This window comes from Aquarana catesbeiana, linkage group LG03 (genome assembly GCF_042186555.1).
Source record: "Aquarana catesbeiana isolate 2022-GZ linkage group LG03, ASM4218655v1, whole genome shotgun sequence".
NCBI classification, from domain to species: Eukaryota; Metazoa; Chordata; class Amphibia; order Anura; family Ranidae; genus Aquarana; species Aquarana catesbeiana.
In genome coordinates this window covers 728,115,561-728,133,481 of record NC_133326.1, presented here as the reverse complement: position 1 = coordinate 728,133,481, position 17,921 = coordinate 728,115,561, and the positions used below count along the sequence as shown (strand labels likewise).

The following is a 17,921-nucleotide window of genomic DNA, read 5'->3' as shown; positions in this document are numbered from 1 at the left end:
ATCACAGAGCCAGCTCTCTGAGGACAGCAGCCGCCTAGCCTACCAGCCTACTTTAACCATTACATTACCAGTTACCACTTAACTCTTGAACTTCCAGCCTGTCCCCTATGGACTAAGTTGCTCAGCCCTTTATATCTCCTGTTATATATGGACTTGTGTGTTTGCGCTTACAGTTACCAATACTCCGTTCGGCGAACGGATGAACAGCCAATGTTCGAGTCGAACTCATGTTTGGCCCGAACATAAAGCCCATCCCTAGTCTTTATATTGAGCCTTATAATCACCTTTTGGTCTACAGTGATCTAGGTATTGAAATTTATGTCTGTTTATAAAAGGTGGGGGATATATTTTACCAGGTGCCAAAAAAAATGTATCAAACTTGGCACGCAGTGTCGATGGTGTCATTAAATGTAAAAAATGTCCCAGAGTTGGTGATTTCACTGAAAGTAAAAAATATGCTTGAGTCGTTGGTGTCACTGAAATTAAAAAATGTCTCGGCATCAGTGCTATCAATAGAAGTAATAATAGTTCCTGAGTCAGTGGTGTCACTAGAAAGAAAAAAGTTCTTGAGTCGGCGGTGTCGATGGAAGGAAAATATCTTCCTGAGTCAGTGGTGTTGCTTTTTAAGCCACCCGAAAAGACCACTCCTCCTCACCAAACAATAATGTATTTATTTATTTATTTATTTTTGCTTTGGCACATGCTACCAAAGGGCATCTCCCCGTGCCCTTTGTCTGATAATCACTTGCCTATTAGCCTAGAAAATGGTAATCTCACCTTGTGACCAGTGGGGCTAAAGCTATACCACCTTGGTCCAACTTACAACTTGGCAGATAGGAACCTGACACATCTCAGCTACGAATGAAACTACTTGTTTTTAGTCCTTTATACAGTTTGAGGGGTCCTCCAATATAAGCGGGTCAGGTAGCGGATGGATCAGGTAGGGAACAAGCTTAAGTGTAGTCAAGGAACAAGTCCAATGGTCCGTAACAAGAAATATTGGTACATGGATGTAATAGCAGTCATAGTACACGGGCATCATACTACCCGACTAGTTTCGCGAGATCCAGCTCGCTCTTCAGGGGTGGATGGGTGTAACATTGTACCTAAGATAAAAAAAGTATATAGTTGGCAAAATGGCACAGTATTAGTTATAAAGGCATAGGGTAGGAGGGGTTATGGGTCCTCATACTCACCACTGAGCTTGACCATGGCTACAGGTGTGCGGCTCCAAGATAGCGGCAGCAAGTGCCTCACCAAGGAGCTGAGGGGGCGAAGTCAGATGGGACCCCACCAGGGGCCAAACAGAGAGCAGGCATGGCATAGGTGTAGTGATGTAACTCTAGAGACCTCGTTAGTTCATAAAGAGTGTAGGCTGTAAACATAAGTATGTTTGTCAGGCATCTAAAGTAGTAAAGTAGAATCAATAAGTATTAGCATAAAGATATATATGCATGAAATGAGAGGCCTGGACCCAAAGATGGTAGGGAACATGGAGATGGTAAGAAACATAGGATAACAGAGGAATACTAACAGGTGAAAAGATAGAAAAGAAAAAGAAGTGAAGGAGGTGGACTGTGATTGTGTAATAGTAGGGTAGTGATGTATCCCTAGAAACCTCGTTAGTCCATTAAGAGTATAGGCTATAAACAGGAGTATGTTTGTCAGGCATCTAAAGTAGTAAAGTAAAATCAATGAGTATTGGCATACAGATATGTATATATAAGTAAAAGGTCTGGGCAAAGGGTGGTAGGGATGGAGATTTTGGAAAACATAGGATAGCAGAGGGATACTAACAAGTGGCAAGATGAAAAAGATGGAGAGGAAAGAGGGGAGGATTGTGATCTTTCTCTTTTTTCTTTATATTGAACCTGGGTGGAAGACACCCACTAGCCCAAACCTGGTCTGTTGTCACCCCCGCTGCCAGCATATACATGTATAAACAACTTCTACACTTTTATGCTATACTAGCTACTCATCCTCCAACACATTTTTTTATCCCAGTATTGTTTTATACCCTGGCTCCTTGTTGTGCGATTCTTTGGTTGGTGTTAGCATTTTTTGTCTCGCATTGGGAGCTGCGATGTGTACAAAGGGAGGCTTTTCCGTGTCTCCTGCTGTCCCCATCTGCTTTCGGACGGATGGGGACACCTACACATCGGCACCATGTTCAGGCTCTGGAGGTCTGGCGTCTGCGATTTTGCGGACGTCAGTGCAGCTGGATGCACTATATCATCTGATGGCTGGGGGATGTGTCCGCATTTGCGTGCCTCCCTATGACAGTGGGCACCTCCTGTGCTCACCTGTCAGCCATCTACACATGGTGTTGGGGGCGGAGCCTCCTGGGCTCTTCCGGGGTTAAATTGGAGGTCAGGCATGGCTTGCATTTCATTTCGCTCTTCATTGAGGACACACACAGCTGTGGAGGTTGCCTGCTGTGTCTCATTACTCTTATATTCAAGATATTCACCATACTCAGGTATTTAGCATTTTCACCTTTTGATACTTGTTACATTTAGGCACACTTGCATACCTCATACATAGCTTTATTTATTTTATTAATTTACTTTTATTTATTTTTTATTTATTTATTTTTTGAGCACTTATTTTTACTTATTTTTGATTTTTGTTATCACACATCTCACTACACTATCACAGTCCACCCCTCTTTCCTCTCCATCTTTTTCATCTTGCCACTAGTATCCCTCTGCTATCCTATGTTTTCCAACATCTCCATCCCTACCATCCTTGGCCTAGGCCTTTTACTTATATATACATATCTGTATGCCAATACTCATTGATTTTACTTTACTGCTTTAGATGCCTGACAAACATACTCCTGTTTATAGCCTATACTCTTAATGGACTAATGAGGTTTCTAGGGATACATCACTACCCTACTATTACACAATCACAGTCCACCTCCTTCACTTCTTTTTCTTTTCTATCTTTTCACCTGTTAGTATTCCTCTGTTATCCTATGTTTCTTACCATCTCCATGTTCCCTACCATCTTTGGGTCCAGGCCTCTCATTTCATGCATATATATCTTTATGCTAATACTTATTGATTCTACTTTACTACTTTAGATGCCTGACAAACATACTTATGTTTAAAGCCTACACTCTTTATGAACTAACGAGGTCTCTAGGGTTACATCACTAAACCTATGCCATGCCTGCTCTCTGTTTGGCCCCTGGTGGGGTCCCATCTGACTCTGCCCCCTCAGCTCCTTGGTGAGGCACTTGCTGCCGCTATCTTGGAGCCGCACACCTGTAGCCATGGTCAAGCTCAGTGGTGAGTATGAGGACCCATAACCCCTCCTACCCTATGCCTTTATAACTAATACTGTGCCATTTTGCCAACTATATACTTTTTTTTTTTTTTGAAAAATTGCCAATTTTTATTGAATTTTCCAAGAGAAAACAAAAATGACAACATGAAATACAAGGTAATACATTTTAAAGCGTAGTAGGTACTTCTGGAGTAAAGTCCAAACATACACCGCTCGGTGAAAGAAGCAGGACAATATGTGCCAGTTGATCTAGTAGCCGTCAGCAGGTTACATTGATATAACATTACCTTATTCAAATATTACTGCATGTACACCTTGTATAACAAAACAAAATTAAATAGGTTAAGGGAAATGAAGAAAGATGGGGGAGAGAAGAGAATAGAAAAAAGGGGAGGAGGAGGTGTAAGATGAGGTAAGTAGAGATGGAAAGGAAGTTGTGGAGAAAGATGAGGGTAAAGGAACCGCGCCCCGCCTCCGAAGCCCACGACCCCCCCAGAAGTGGAAGGGACCAGTAACCTAGGACCTGCCATAGGGAAAATTAAGTTATGGGATTTTCAAAGAGGACCCATAGCTCCCATATTCGATTATGCTTCTCCAGATTATCATTTTAAGAAAGCTGTCAGGTACTCCATTCTCTTGACATCTCTGATCCTGGAGTGCAATTCCGATATCGAAGGTGGTTCTCTCTGCTTCCATTTTAGTGCCACCAAACATCGTGCGGCAGTTAATATATGTGACAAAAGTTTCTTGGACATTTTAGGGAGAGAGATTGGTGAAAGACCCAACACAAAAATCTTCAGATCAAAGGGCACTTCAGTTCGAAGATGGACCGGAGCAGGGAATGTACCATTTCCCAGTACGGGGCAATCAGGGGGCAGGTCCAATAAATGTGAAATAGCGTCCCTCTATCTTTACAGCATCGCCAACAACGAGAATCGGCCAGTGGATATATGGAGTGGAGCAAGTCTGTGGTCTGGTACCAATGGAACAAAATCTTATATTGGTTCTCTTTATATAGCGTGCATACAGAGCTCTTAGAGGCCTGAGACCATATGAGCTGCCATGTATGTAGAGGGAGATCTGCTCCCAAAGCTCGCTCCCACTTTCCCATATATGCATGCAGAGGACCCGTTGGCAAGAAATCATGCATTAAGAGCTGATAGGTTTGTGAAATCATACCTTTAGGAGACGAGCTCTCTAAGCACAGTTTTTCAAAGTCAGTTAACGGGGAGAATTGAAGATTGGGGACTAGAGATTGTGCATAATGCCGTATTTGTAGATAGCTGAAGAAAGCCTGTTTGGGAATGTCAGGTCTTGAAAAGATCTCAGCGTTCGAGTCCTGGGATCTATCAACTGGCCGTAGCGAAATAGGTTCTTTTCCAACCAGAAGTGTGACATCTGTGAAGTCAGGCTGTCCGGAATGTTAGGAGTGAATAGGAAGGACGTAACCGGTGAGGAGGGGGTGGTAAGCGGGTATGTTGGTTTTGCACGCTGCCACAACTGGCATAGGAGGGACATTGGTCCCAATAGCTGTAAGCTTTCCGTAGGTACATCAGAGCCCCATAACAGGAGTTCGGATGTATAGGGGCCAACCATAGCTTCTCAATTTGTGTCCAACGATTGAAAGCGTGGAGGGTACACCAAGAGGCTACAGGGCATAATTGGGCTGCCAAATAGTATTTGGCTATGTTAGGAAACGCTAGGCCACCCTGATTACGGGAGGCGTATTGAACTGATTTAGCAAACCGGTGTCTCTTATAGTTCCAAAAGAAATTGATCAAGTTGCCCTGCAGTCTCTTGAGGTGTGGGGTTGGCATGGGTATCGGAAGTGTCTCAAATAGGTATAGGAGCTGGGGTAAAATCATCATCTTCAGGGTCGCTAGACGCCCAAAGAGGGATAGTTTCAGGGATTTCCATTTAGTCAACGAGGCTCTGATAACGGTATATAAGTGGGGGAAGTTAGCTTTATAGAGGGAATCATATGTGGTTGTGAGATGGACCCCGAGATACTTTAAGGAGGAAGTTTTCCAGGAGTAATTAAATGATTGCGAGAGAGCCGATAATGTCTGAGGAGGCATATTGAGGGGAAGAGCCTCTGTTTTAGAGTTATCAATTTTATACCCAGATAAGGCACTATATCGATCCAACTCTGTATGTAAATTCGGCAGGGAAATATGGGTTTGGGAGTATGGGTATGGGAGTCTCTAATACGGACTGGGATACCATAAATATTTGGGTTCTCCCTAATATGGGCCGCTAAGGGTTCGATACAAAGGGCGTAAAGCAGCGGTGAGAGCGGACAGTCTTGCCGTGTTCCGTTAGATATCGGGAAGGTGGAAGATGTAGCGTGCTGGGTGCGTACCATGGCCGACGGGGACGAGTATAGATGAGAAATGGCTCGTAAAAAAGGACCTGTGATTCATACTTTTTTATCTTAGGTACAATGTTACACACATCCACCCCTGAAGAGCGAGCTGGATCTCGCAAAACTAGTCGGGTACTATGATGCCTGTGTACTATGACTGCTATTACATCCATGTACCAATATTTCTTGTTTATATATCTTTTTTTTGGCAATTGTTGGTGTTATCTATGCATGTAAACAATTTTACTTGAATAAACCATATACTGTATTTACTACTGTTATGTTTACTGGCGGAAACGGTACCCACTTCATTTAAAGTCCCAGGGCAAATCTTTTGTTTTACTATATGTTATAGGGATGGAAGTGTGTTACTAGGGACACCAGACCTTTCTCTTTTTTCTTTTTTTTTTCTCTTTTTTTCTTTATATGGTCCGTAACATGTAGTAGCTGGATAGGATCAGATGGAAGCATGGTCTACAGACAAGCCATGCGTCAATAACGTTTGGTAGCAAAGATAAGGACTGCAGCAGATATGCAAGGAGCAAGTTATCAGATGGAGAGATCACAATAATAACAAATACACGTGTGTGGGGAGGAGGAAAATGTTAAAGGTTCACCAAAAGCAAGACACTAAGTGACATTGTCCAAGAAATCAGACAGGGAGCTGTCCAGCAACTCAGATGGCACAGTGAGAAGAGCCACAGCCAGTTTATATGATGCAACAACAGGGTGTTGTTAGTCCTGAGAAGTGTAATGTTCTCGAAAACCATACTGTATACAGTTTTAAAGCATTTTTTACATGTTGCTTTTTAAGCCACTGAAAAGACCACTCCTCACCAAACAATAATGTATTTATGTATTTATTTATTTATTTTTGCATTGGCACAGGCTACCAAGGGCACTGTTCATCTCCCCATGCCCTTTGTTTGATAATCACTTGCCTATTAGCCTAGGTAATGGTAATCTCACCTTGTGACCAGTGGGGCTAATGCTATACCACCTTGGTCCACTTACAACTTGGCAGCTAAGAACCTGACACATCTCAGCTGTGAAGGCAACTATTTGGTTTTAGTCCTTTATACGGTTTGAGGGGTCCTCCAGTATATTAAGGTCTTTGTGGTGTATCTTACTGTCACGCCCTTAGCACAGATGGGTGGTCAGGCACTATACCTGGCTCTGTGTTCTTCACCTAGCGTTATACGCTCCTGGCACTTGCCTACAGTGCAGTGAAAAAGTATTTGCCCCCTTCCTGTTTTGTTTTTTCTTATTTTCTTGCATATTTGTCACATTTAAATGATTCAGATCATCAAACAAATGTTAATAGTACACAAAGATAACCTGAGTAAATATAAAATGCAGTTTTTAAATGATGATTTCATTTATTCAGGGAAAAAAGATGCCCAAACCTGCCTGGCCCTATGTGAAAAAGTAATTGCCCCTGAAACCTTATAACTGGTTGTGCCACCAGGCTTTCACATTGCCGTGGAGGAATTTTAGTAGAAGTGTTTAGTAGAAGTAAGCCACATTTGAGGGTTTTCCCAACATGGACAACCAGTTTAAGGTCATGCCACAGCATTTCAATCGGATTTAAAGCGGAGTTCCACCCAAAAAATGGAACTTCCCCTTTAAGGGAGGTGGCCCCCTGACATGCCATATTTGGCATGTCATTTTTTTTTTTGGGGGGGGGGGGTACCTTCTTTTTAGAGAGTCCAAGCTCTCACTTCCTTCCGGCGCACCACGGCACCGAACGGGAGATCACCTCTTCCCTCTCCCTCTCGGCAATCATCTGGGACGTGGCACAGGTCCCAGATGATTGCCTCGCCAGTCACGGCGCGAGGCACGGCGCATGCATGTGCAGTGGGTGCCCAGCTGTAAAGCCACAGCCGGGCGCCCACAGTTACAATGCCGGAGCTGCAGAGAGGAGAGGGAGACAAACGGGGCTTCATGCGCCCACATCGCTGGACCCTGGGACAGGTAAGTATCCAACAGTATTTGTAGCTGCTGACTTTTATTTTTTATTTTTTAAGCGGAACTCTGCTTTAAGTCCGAGCTTTAACTAGGCCACTCCAAAACCTTAATTTTTTTTTTTTTTTCAGCCAATCAGAGGTGGACCTTCTGGTGTATTTCTAATCATTGTCCTGCTGCATAACCCAAGTGCGCTTAAGCTAAAGGTCACGGACTGATGGCCGGACATTCTCCTTCAGGATTTTCTGGTAGATCGAAGAATTCATGGTTCCATCAATGATGGCAAGTGGTCCAGTCCCAGACCATCACACTACCACCACCATGTGTGACTGTTGGGATGATGTTCTTTTTATGAAATGCTGTGTTAGTTTTACGCCAGATGTAACAGGAAGCACGCTTTCCAAACATTTCAACAGAATATTTGCCCAAAAGTCTTGAGGATAATCAAGATTTTTTTTTTTTTGCCAAATGTAAGATAAGCCTTTATGTTCTTTTTGGTCAGCAGTGGCTTTGGCCTTGGAACTCTCCCATGGAGGCCATTTTTGCCCAGTCTCTTTCGTATTGCTCAATCATGAACATTGACCTTACATGAAGCAAGTGGGGCCTGCAGTTCTTTAGATGTTCTGTTTTTTTTTAAAGACCTTTTGAATGAGTGGCCGTTGTGCTCTTGAAGTAATTTTGGTGGGTCGGCCACTCCTGGGAAGGTTCACCACTGTTCCAAGTTTTCTCCAATTTATGGATAATGGTGGTCATCGTGCTTTGTAACCCTTTCTGGACTGATACATATCAACTACTCAGTTGATCTTGAATTTATTTGGATCGGCATGATGTGTTGCTTTTTGAGATCTTTTATCATGCTTCACTTTGTCAGACAGCTTCTATTTAAGTGATTTCTTGATTCAATGGGTTTGGCAGTAATAAGGCCTGGGTGTGGCAAGTAAAATGTAACTCAGCTTTCCAACAAAAATTTAATTTTTCACATAGGGCCAGGCAGGCTTGGGCATTTTTTTTCCCTTAATAAATGTAAAAATAATTTAAAAACTGCATTTTGTATTTACCCGTGTTATCTTTGTGTAATATTAAAATTTGTTTGATGATCTGAATCATTTAACTGTGACAAATATGCAAAAAAATAAAACAGGAAGGGGGCAAATACTTTTTCACAGCACTCTACATGATTGCTGGTCTTGAGATGAGGATGTTTTTATTGGTTGACAGGATGCAAACTTGACCTCTATCTATATGAATAGTCTCCCTCCCCTGAAAATGATTTGAAATACATCAGCAGTATCCCAAATAAATTAGATAGTTACATAGTTACATAGTTACATAGTAGGTGAGGTTGAAAAAAGACACAAGTCCATCAAGTCCAACCTATGTGTGTGATTATGTGTCAGTATTACCTTACATATCCCTGTATGTTGCGGTCGTTCAGGTGCTTATCTAATAGTTTCTTGAAGCTATCAATGCTCCCCGCTGAGACCACCGCCTGTGGAAGGGAATTCCACATCCTTACCGCTCTTACAGTAAAGAACCCTCTACGTAGTTTAAGCTTAAACCTCTTTTCTTCTAATTGTAATGAGTGGCCCCGAGTCTTATTAAACTCTCTTCTGCGAAAAAGTTTTATCCCTATTGTGGGGTCACCAGTACAGTATTTGTAAATTGAAATCATATCCCCTCTCAAGCGTCTCTTCTCCAGAGAGAATAAGTTCAATGCTCGCAACCTTTCCCCATAACTAAGATCCTCCAGACCCTTTATTAGCTTTGTTGCCCTTCTTTGTACTCACTCCATTTCCAGTACATCCTTACTGAGGACTGGTGCCCAGAACTGGACAGCATACTCCAGGTGCGGCCGGACCAGAGTCTTGTAGAGCGGGAGAATTATCGTTTTATCTCTGGAGTTGATCCCCCTTTTAATACATGCCAATATTCTGTTTGCCTTATTAGCAGCAGCTTGGCATTGCATGCCATTGCTGAGCCTATCATCTACTAGGACCCCCAGGTCCTTTTCCATCCTAGATTCCCCCAGAGGTTCTCCCCCCAGTGTATAGATTGCATTCATATTTTTGCCACCCAAATGCATTATTTTACATTTTTCTACATTGAACCTCATTTGCCATGTAGTCGCCCACCCCATTAATTTGTTCAGGTCTTTTTGCAAGGTTTCCACCTTGTGCGGGGAAGTTATTGCCCTGCTTAGCTTAGTATCGTCTGCAAATACAGAGATTGAACTGTTTATCCCATCCTCCAGGTCGTTTATAAACAAATTAAATAGGATTGGTCCCAGCACAGAACCCTGGGGAACCCCACTACCCACCCCTGACCATTCTGAGTACTCCCCATTTATCACCACCCTCTGAACACGCAATCCAGGTACTCACCCTATGGTCCATGCCAACGCACCTTATTATGTACAGTAAACGTTTATGGAGAACTGTGTCAAATGCTTTTGCAAAATCCAGATACACCACGTCTACGGGCCTTCCTTTATCTAGATGGCAACTCACCTCCTCATAGAAGGTTAATAGATTGGTTTGGCAAGAACGATTCTTCATGAATCCATGCTGATTACTGCTAATGATATCGTTCTTATTACTAAAATCTTGTATATAGTCCCTTATCATCCCCTCCAAGATTTTACATACTATTGATGTTAGGCTAACTGGTCTGTAATTCCCAGGGATGTTTTTTGGGCCCTTTTTAAATATTGGTGCTACATTGGCTTTTCTCCAATCAGCTGGTACCATTCCAGTCAATAGACTGTCTGTAAAAATTAGGAACAACGGTCTGGCAATCACCTGACTGAGTTCCCTAAGTACCCTCGGATGCAAGCCATCTGGTCCCGGTGATTTATTAATGTTAAGTTTCTCAAGTCTAATTTTAATTCCGTCCTCTGTTAACCATGGAGGTGCTTCCTGTGTTGTGTCATGAGGATAAACACTGCAGTTTTGGTTACTGAAGCCCCCCGATTCACTCGTGAAGACTGAGGAGAAGAATAAATTCAATACCTTTGCCATCTCCCCATCCTTTGTAACCAGATGTCCTTCCTCATTCTTTATGGGGCCAATATGGTCTGTCCTCCCTTTTTTACTGTTTACATACTTAAAGAATTTCTTGGGATTGTTCGCTCTTTTAAATTTATTACCCAATGGGATACATTGGCTAATGCCCTTATTTAATATGCTCTTAAAGCAAACCCATCTCTCCTCCGTATTCTTTGTTCCTAATATTTTATCCCAATTTATGCCTTTTAGCAAGGTTTGTAGTTTAGGGAAGTTGGCTCTTTTGAAATTCAGTGTCTTTGTATTCCCTTTATGTTTCCTATTTGTGTGATTTATACTGAAACTAATTGACCTGTGATCGCTGTTACCTAAATTGCCCCGTATTTCCACATCTGTGATCAGGTCGGTATTGTTGGTAATCAGTAGATCCAGTATTGTTTTATTTCTAGTTGGTGCGTCTACCATCTGACCCATAAAATTGTCCTGCAAGACATTAAGGAACTGGCGAGCCTTAAATGAATGCGCGGTTCCCTCCGCCCAGTCTATGTCTGGATAATTAAAATCCCCCATTATGATAACACTTCCCATCCTTGCTGCTAACCCAATTTGTGATAGGAGATCCGTCTCCACTTCCTCCTTCAGGTTAGGGGGCCTAGAGCATACTCCCAGTATTATTTTCCCCTTAGCTTCATCCCTTTGGAGCTCTACCCATAAGGATTCCACCTCCTCTCTAGCTCCCTCAGTGATGTCATCTCTCACATTCGCTTGTACATTATTCTTGATATATAGGCATACCCCTCCCCCTTTTTTACCCTCTCTATCCTTGCGGTATAGGGTATACCCTTGAATGTTTGCCAGCCAATCATGAGAGCTGTTGAACCAGGTCTCTGAAATTCCCACAAAATCCAAATCCTCCTTGTACAACAGTATCTCTAGTTCACCCATCTTGTCTGCCATGCTCCTGGCATTGGTGAACATGCCACATAGTTTAGACCGGTCGCATATTGTCCTCGTATTGGGTGTTTCAAAATTGCAACTAGGACTTGCTACTATACTCACCTTGTGTTTTTGTGCTTTGGTTAACCTACCACTAATGCCCCCAACACTACCCTCTGGAATATCATCCGCGCTGGCTATCACTGTCTCTGGACCCTCCCCCCCATCGCCTAGTTTAAAAACCCCTCTAACTTTTTGGCCATCTTCATTCCCAGCAGATCTGCACCCTCCTCATTTAGGTGCAGTCCGTCCCTTCTACAGTACCGGTTACCGACTGAGAAGTCGGCCCAGTCCTCCAGGAACCCAAACCCCTCCTTACTACACCAGCTCTTCAGCCACTTGTTTACTTCCCTAATCTCCCTCTGCCTTTCTGGTGTGGCTCGATGTACCGGTAGTATTCCTGAGAAAACTACCTTGGAGGTCCTTTTCCTCAATTTAGCACCTAAGTCCCTAAAATCGTTCTTTAGGACACTCCATCTGCCTCTGACTTTGTCATTGGTGCCAACGTGCACCATGACAGCCGGGTCTTCCCCAGCCCCTCCCAGTAATCTGTCCACAAGATCCGTGATGTGCCGATGACCCTGGGAACCCACATCAAGTGTTATATTATGTTTAAATGTGGGATAACGGAGCTGTGGCTGCACTGTATTGTCAGCCTATAGGTTTTATCACACACAGTGGGGACGGAAAGTATTCATACCCCCTTTTTCACTCTTTGTTATATTGCAGCCATTTGCTAAAATCATTTAAGTTAATTTTTTTCCTCATTAATGTACACACAGCACCCCATATTAACAGAAAAACACAGAATTGTTGACATTTTTGCAGATTTATTAAAATAGAAAAACTGAAATATCACATGGTCCTAAGTATTCAGACCCTTTGCTCAGTATTTAGTAGAAGCACCCTTTTGATCTAATACAGCCATGAGTCTTTTTGGGAAAGATGCAACAAGTTTTTCACACCTGGATTTGGGGATCCTCTGCCATTCCTCCTTGCAGATCCTCTCCAGTTCTGTCAAGTTGGATGGTGAACGTTGGTGGACCATTTTTAGGTCTCTCCAGAGATGCTCAATTGGGTTTAAGTCAGGGCTCTGGCTGGGCCATTCAAGAACAGTCACGGAGTTGTTGTGAAGCCACTCCTTCGTTATTTTAGCTGTGTGCTTAGGGTCATTGTCTTGTTGGAAGGTAAACCTTCGGCCCAGTCTGAGGTCCTGAGCACTCTGGAGAAGGTTTTTGTCCAGGATATCCCTGTACTTGGCTGCATTCATCTTTCCCTCGATTGCAACCAGTCGTCCTGTCCCTGCAGCTGAAAAACACCCCCACAGCATGATGCTGCCACCACCATGCTTCACTGTTCTATCTTGGTTTTACCAGACCAGAGAATCTTATTTCTCACCATCTTGGAGTCCTTTGGGTGTTTTTTTTAGCAAACTCCATGCAGGCTTTCATGTGTCTTGCACTGAGGAGAGCCTTCCGTCGGGCCACTCTGCCATAAAGCCCCGACTGGTGGAGGGCTGCAGTGATGGTTGACTTTCTACAACTTTCTCCCATCTCCCGACTGCATCTCTGGAGCTCAGCCACAGTGATCTTTGGGTTTTTCTTTACCTCTCTCACCAAGGCTCTTCTCCCCCGATAGCTCAGTTTGGCCGGACGGCCAGCTCTAGGAAGGGTTCTGGTCGTCTCAAACGTCTTCCATTTAAGGATTATGGAGGCCACTGTGCTCTTAGGAACCTTAAGTGCAGCAGAATGTTTTTGTAACCTTGGCCAGATCTGTGCCTTGCCACAATTCTGTCTCTGATCTCCTAAGGCAGTTCCTTTGACCTCATGATTCTCATTTGCTCTGACATGCACTGTGAGCTGTAAGGTCTTATATAGACAGTTGTGTGGCTTTCCTAATCAAGTCAAATCAGTATAATCAAACACAGCTGGACTCAAATGAAGGTGTAGAACCATCTCAAGGATGATCAGAAGAAATGGACAGCACCTGAGTTAAAAATATGAGCGTCAGAGCAAAGGGTCTAAATACTTAGGACCATGTGATATTTCAGTTTTTCTTTTTTAATAAATCTGCAAAAATGTCAACAATTCTGTGTTTTTCTGTCAATATGGGGTGCCGTGTGTACATTAATGAGGAAAAAAATGAACTTAAATGATTTTAGCAAATGCAATATAACAAAGAGTGAAAAATTTAAGGGGGTCTGAATACTTTCCGTCCCCACTGTATATTTCAAAGGAACTTTGTATATTTAATTATCAATTTTATTTACATGTGTTTTATCATTGGAATGTCTGAAAAGTTCCAAATAATTGTTCTTGGCAGTTTGTTGCTCTTATAAAATGGCCCCTTGCTGATTTCTAAGGGGCATTGAGAGAAACATTGGGTTCCAGTAACTTTTGTCTGTTGAACTTTTATTTTAGAATGATGATGGAGGTGAGGGTTAGGGGTCCCAAATACCAGTGTAGATCACTTACAGACTCTGCAGATTCAGATCAACTTCCAGCTTCACAGTGTCAGAACCTTTAAGTTGACCCGGCAACACTATAAGCATTTTCCCAAATTCAGTGCGTCCTTCAAGTGAGTCACCAAGCTATGTGAGAAACCAACCTTTTACCTGGATCTCTCCAGCAAGGTTCCTCTCCTGAATCTTCTCCTTGGCACAGCTTCCTCCACACCAGGCAGGGCAGCTTCAGGACCACTTCAGCACACATATTGCTACTGGGCCTAACAGCAGAGCTCCATCCAGCAGCACCTCCCCAGGCCTCAGGGGAAGAGAGTGAGCACATGGCCTGTCCCAAATATTTATATCTTTTCCCAGCATGCACAAGTGACCTGAACCTCTTACTGGGCTGGCTAAAGGAAATATTTTTCATTCACAACACTATGTATTACAAAGAGAGTAGCATCACAGATTCAATTGTATTGACAGAATTCACTTCTAAATACAACACCCATTACAATTAATTACATACACCTGCTAACTCTTTACATCCAATGAGTGATTACCAATGATGCGTAAATACTCCCCACATGCATGAGTTCCCTGTCCCCATGACTAAGCTCCCGGGGCAGAGTGAAATGCGTTGAGAGCTTGGCCTGGTTGGAGTCCAGGCTGAGGTTACCACTCTACTCACCACTCCAGGACACCTAGATGGCCACCCCATTGTTCTATAAAGGAAATATAAATGTCCATGACTCAGTTCGTTTGTTTGTGAAATCTTATTCTATTGCCACCAGTGACACCTACTGGCAGCAGTAAGGAATCACAACCCAACTTAAGCTTAGGGAAAGACCAAATGAAAAACTATAAATCAACCTGAGCTGACTACAGCCCAGTAAAAAAGTAAATTTAGATAGTAGCCCCTGTTTAGGACAAGAGGGCTACATTCCCATGGATTTCAATGGGGTTTGGATTCGACATCCACATTTTGGTGAAGTACCCCAGACCGAAACTGGGTACATTTTGGCTTATTGCAAATTATAACTATGGTGAATATTATCAATGGATGCCAGATATGTACGGTGCGGTGATTGTTCTTGGACTTACCAGATCACAGCTGCCACACTTACTGCCCCTTGTGCTAGGCTGGTAGTGTCATCTTTGGTTCTAACCCTTATTACCTCCTAAAAATACTTGAAGTAGAAGGAAGGAGTGAAAGGTGAATAAAACTAACCAATTAGATGTCAAATTGTATAACAAAGTGAAAACAGAAAGAATGCCACTTGTATATTGCTTATATATATATATATTTTACTTAAGATAGTTTATGTTAATGATATGTTTGATTATAAGATTATACAACCAGGACTATTATGTTACCATTGAGAAAATAAAAACTCCAATGATTTAGAATCCTGGTTACAAATTTCATGTGTTTTAGTTACACTATAAGATCATTGATTATTTGATCTTCACTCATCATTGTCAATCCTCATTATTTATGGAGATGACAAATAAATCATCATTATCACTGTAATTCAGAAGCAGCAGTTGGGGTATCTTAAGAATGAAGTCTATATGATGAGCTCGTTGGCTTTCACTGAAATTTGGGCTGGACAAGAACTTCCCCTTTGATCTCTAAGTATAGAGATATCCAATTAATGACATTTCCATTGTGTTCGCCAGAGATTACTTTCTTGATGTTTTCTGGAGTCAGGACATAATCCCACATGTGGACATCACTTATTTCACCAACCAATGACTGCTTATCATCAAACTTTCCACCAAAAGAATCTTGTTCCTGTCCCAGAACAATGCTGGTCTCTGCTGCGATAGAAGACCCGTTCATAGAGACTCTTCTGGGGTATAGTTTCCCATTGACCCAAAGTTGGACCACTCCAGTGTTGGAGTCCCAGGTCACACAGATGTGCCTCCAGTCCAAAGACTCAGAGTCTGTCTTAAAACTAGAGAGTTCCTGGTTGATATATACAGAACAAGTGTTTGGAGGCTGTAAGTAGATCACAAAGGCATTGTCCTTCCCAGGAGTAGCAAGAGAGAAGGGAGTATAGGGGCGGGAAAGGTCGGTGTAAGAACGTAGACAGACGCTGACTTTCTGCAATGGCCTTGTAATTGTAGGTTTTAGAATGACATGATCTGTGTCAGTTTCTTTGGGGAAGACGAAGACTTTACCCTCCAAGCCTAGACAAGAAAACAGACAAAACTCATTACTGTAACAAATCAAAGCTTTAGCTGCTGAACAATAAATTATAAAATATTTATAAAAGCTAGAAATTAAAAAAAATATATATACTGTATGTGTACTCGCATATACCTCAGGAAGATCATTATATTTTTTTCTTTTTTTTTAATATATGTGGTTTTCAGATCCAGTAACAAATGTGTTTTGGCACCTTTCAGTTATCCAGTCAAGGGTGTTATTTTGATCTCCAAATGTCCTCCAAATTTTGATTAAAATGGAGACCTCAGTTGTAGTATAGAAGTATAGAAGCCCTAACAGCACCGATAATATAAACTGGCTGTTAGATTGTCAGGAACATCTAGCCCTCCTGCTTTTCATTCCAGCATCCTGGTTTAGGCTGTGGCATTCTCCTTGGCTGTCTCTCCACCTGCAAGGTGATTGATGTGGCCAGACTCTGGGTGGAGAGCAAACCTGATTTAAGCTAGCCAACCCTGCAGTGTCATGCTTGTAATAGCGTGTGTAATACCTGATCAAGCTCCCGGTTTGTCTGCCCTTTGGCTAGATTGGATTACCTCATTGACGACCTCAGATCGGATATCAACTGTTCTCTGAACTCTGCCTGCCTTTTGACTTTGAATTTTGACCCTGACTATTCATCCATGACTAAGGACTAACTTCCGAAACACATAGGCTGCTTTACAGCTTTGTACATGCATTTAATAAAGAAATACTATTTTGGATGTCATCCTGAGTGTCGACCATCCCTTTCCTTTATTTTGGTACGTTGGAGGTGTCAGCAGCCTCAAGGTCTGAGCACTGGGTGGAGCTTTTAATGTGGGAAGGTTGCAGCGCCTATACGCCTGTTTTCCCTGACTATTCTGAACCTTACCTGTCTGCTAACCACAAGAACCTGTTTTCTTTGCTCAGTTTACTAATGCCCTGGCATAATAGCCAGAGACTATAGCCTTGCGTATAAGTCCTGGGGGCAACTGAGTACCGGTAGGCCTGCTAACCTTATGGGAAAGGGTGCTGCTATAGGTGAAGAACACAGAAGCCAGCTATAGTGTCTGACCACCTGCGTTAGGGGTATGTGTGACACATATTCATTAATATATTAGTCATTCATTATTACAATCCACAAACCATCTCTTTTTGAGATCTTTGAAGGCTCTTGTGGTTTGTCTGTCTCCCACATACATTTTTGTAGGTTTTACTGTTTAATGAATGCTACAGATTAGGTGTCACCAAATGGCGGACCCCGGACCGAGTGACAGTCCTGTCCGTACCGCGGCCGCACCACTTAGCAGCCTGAGTTGGACTCTCCTGCTGCTGCCGCTACTGCTGTTAAAACTCACATCACGACAGAGGGGCGGAAGTCACAGGAGGGTGGATTCATCTTCTAAATATGTATTCACCTGTCTGCTGCCGCTGCTGTTAAAGTGGATGAAATTGATCTAGCCTCCATGTGTTTGTTCATTAAGCAGTACACGGTGGTTTGTTTGTTTTTCAATCCTAAATACCTTTTTTTCTTTGTGCTCATTTGTGGTCACCTCCTCTCTCTGCTCTGTATATCGATCTAAGAGAGCCAAGTGGGAGGGGCAGAGATTCCCCTTCTGTTTTGGGTAAATAGTATAGTCAGTGAATGAAGGCTGGAGAAGA

General features: G+C 42.7%; 1 protein-coding gene across 1 annotated transcript in view; it reads right to left on the bottom strand.

Moving 5' to 3' along the window:
- Positions 1-15,120: 15,120 nt before the first annotated feature.
- The window catches only part of LOC141133779 (serum amyloid P-component-like), a 40,907-nt gene continuing 38,106 nt past the window's right edge, over positions 15,121-17,921 (bottom strand). Inside the window, exon 4 of the mRNA XM_073623335.1 lies at positions 15,121-16,261. Within this exon, the coding sequence (XP_073479436.1) occupies positions 15,660-16,261 (602 nt within the window). The 3' untranslated portion in view covers positions 15,121-15,659. The remainder of the gene's footprint in view (positions 16,262-17,921) is intronic.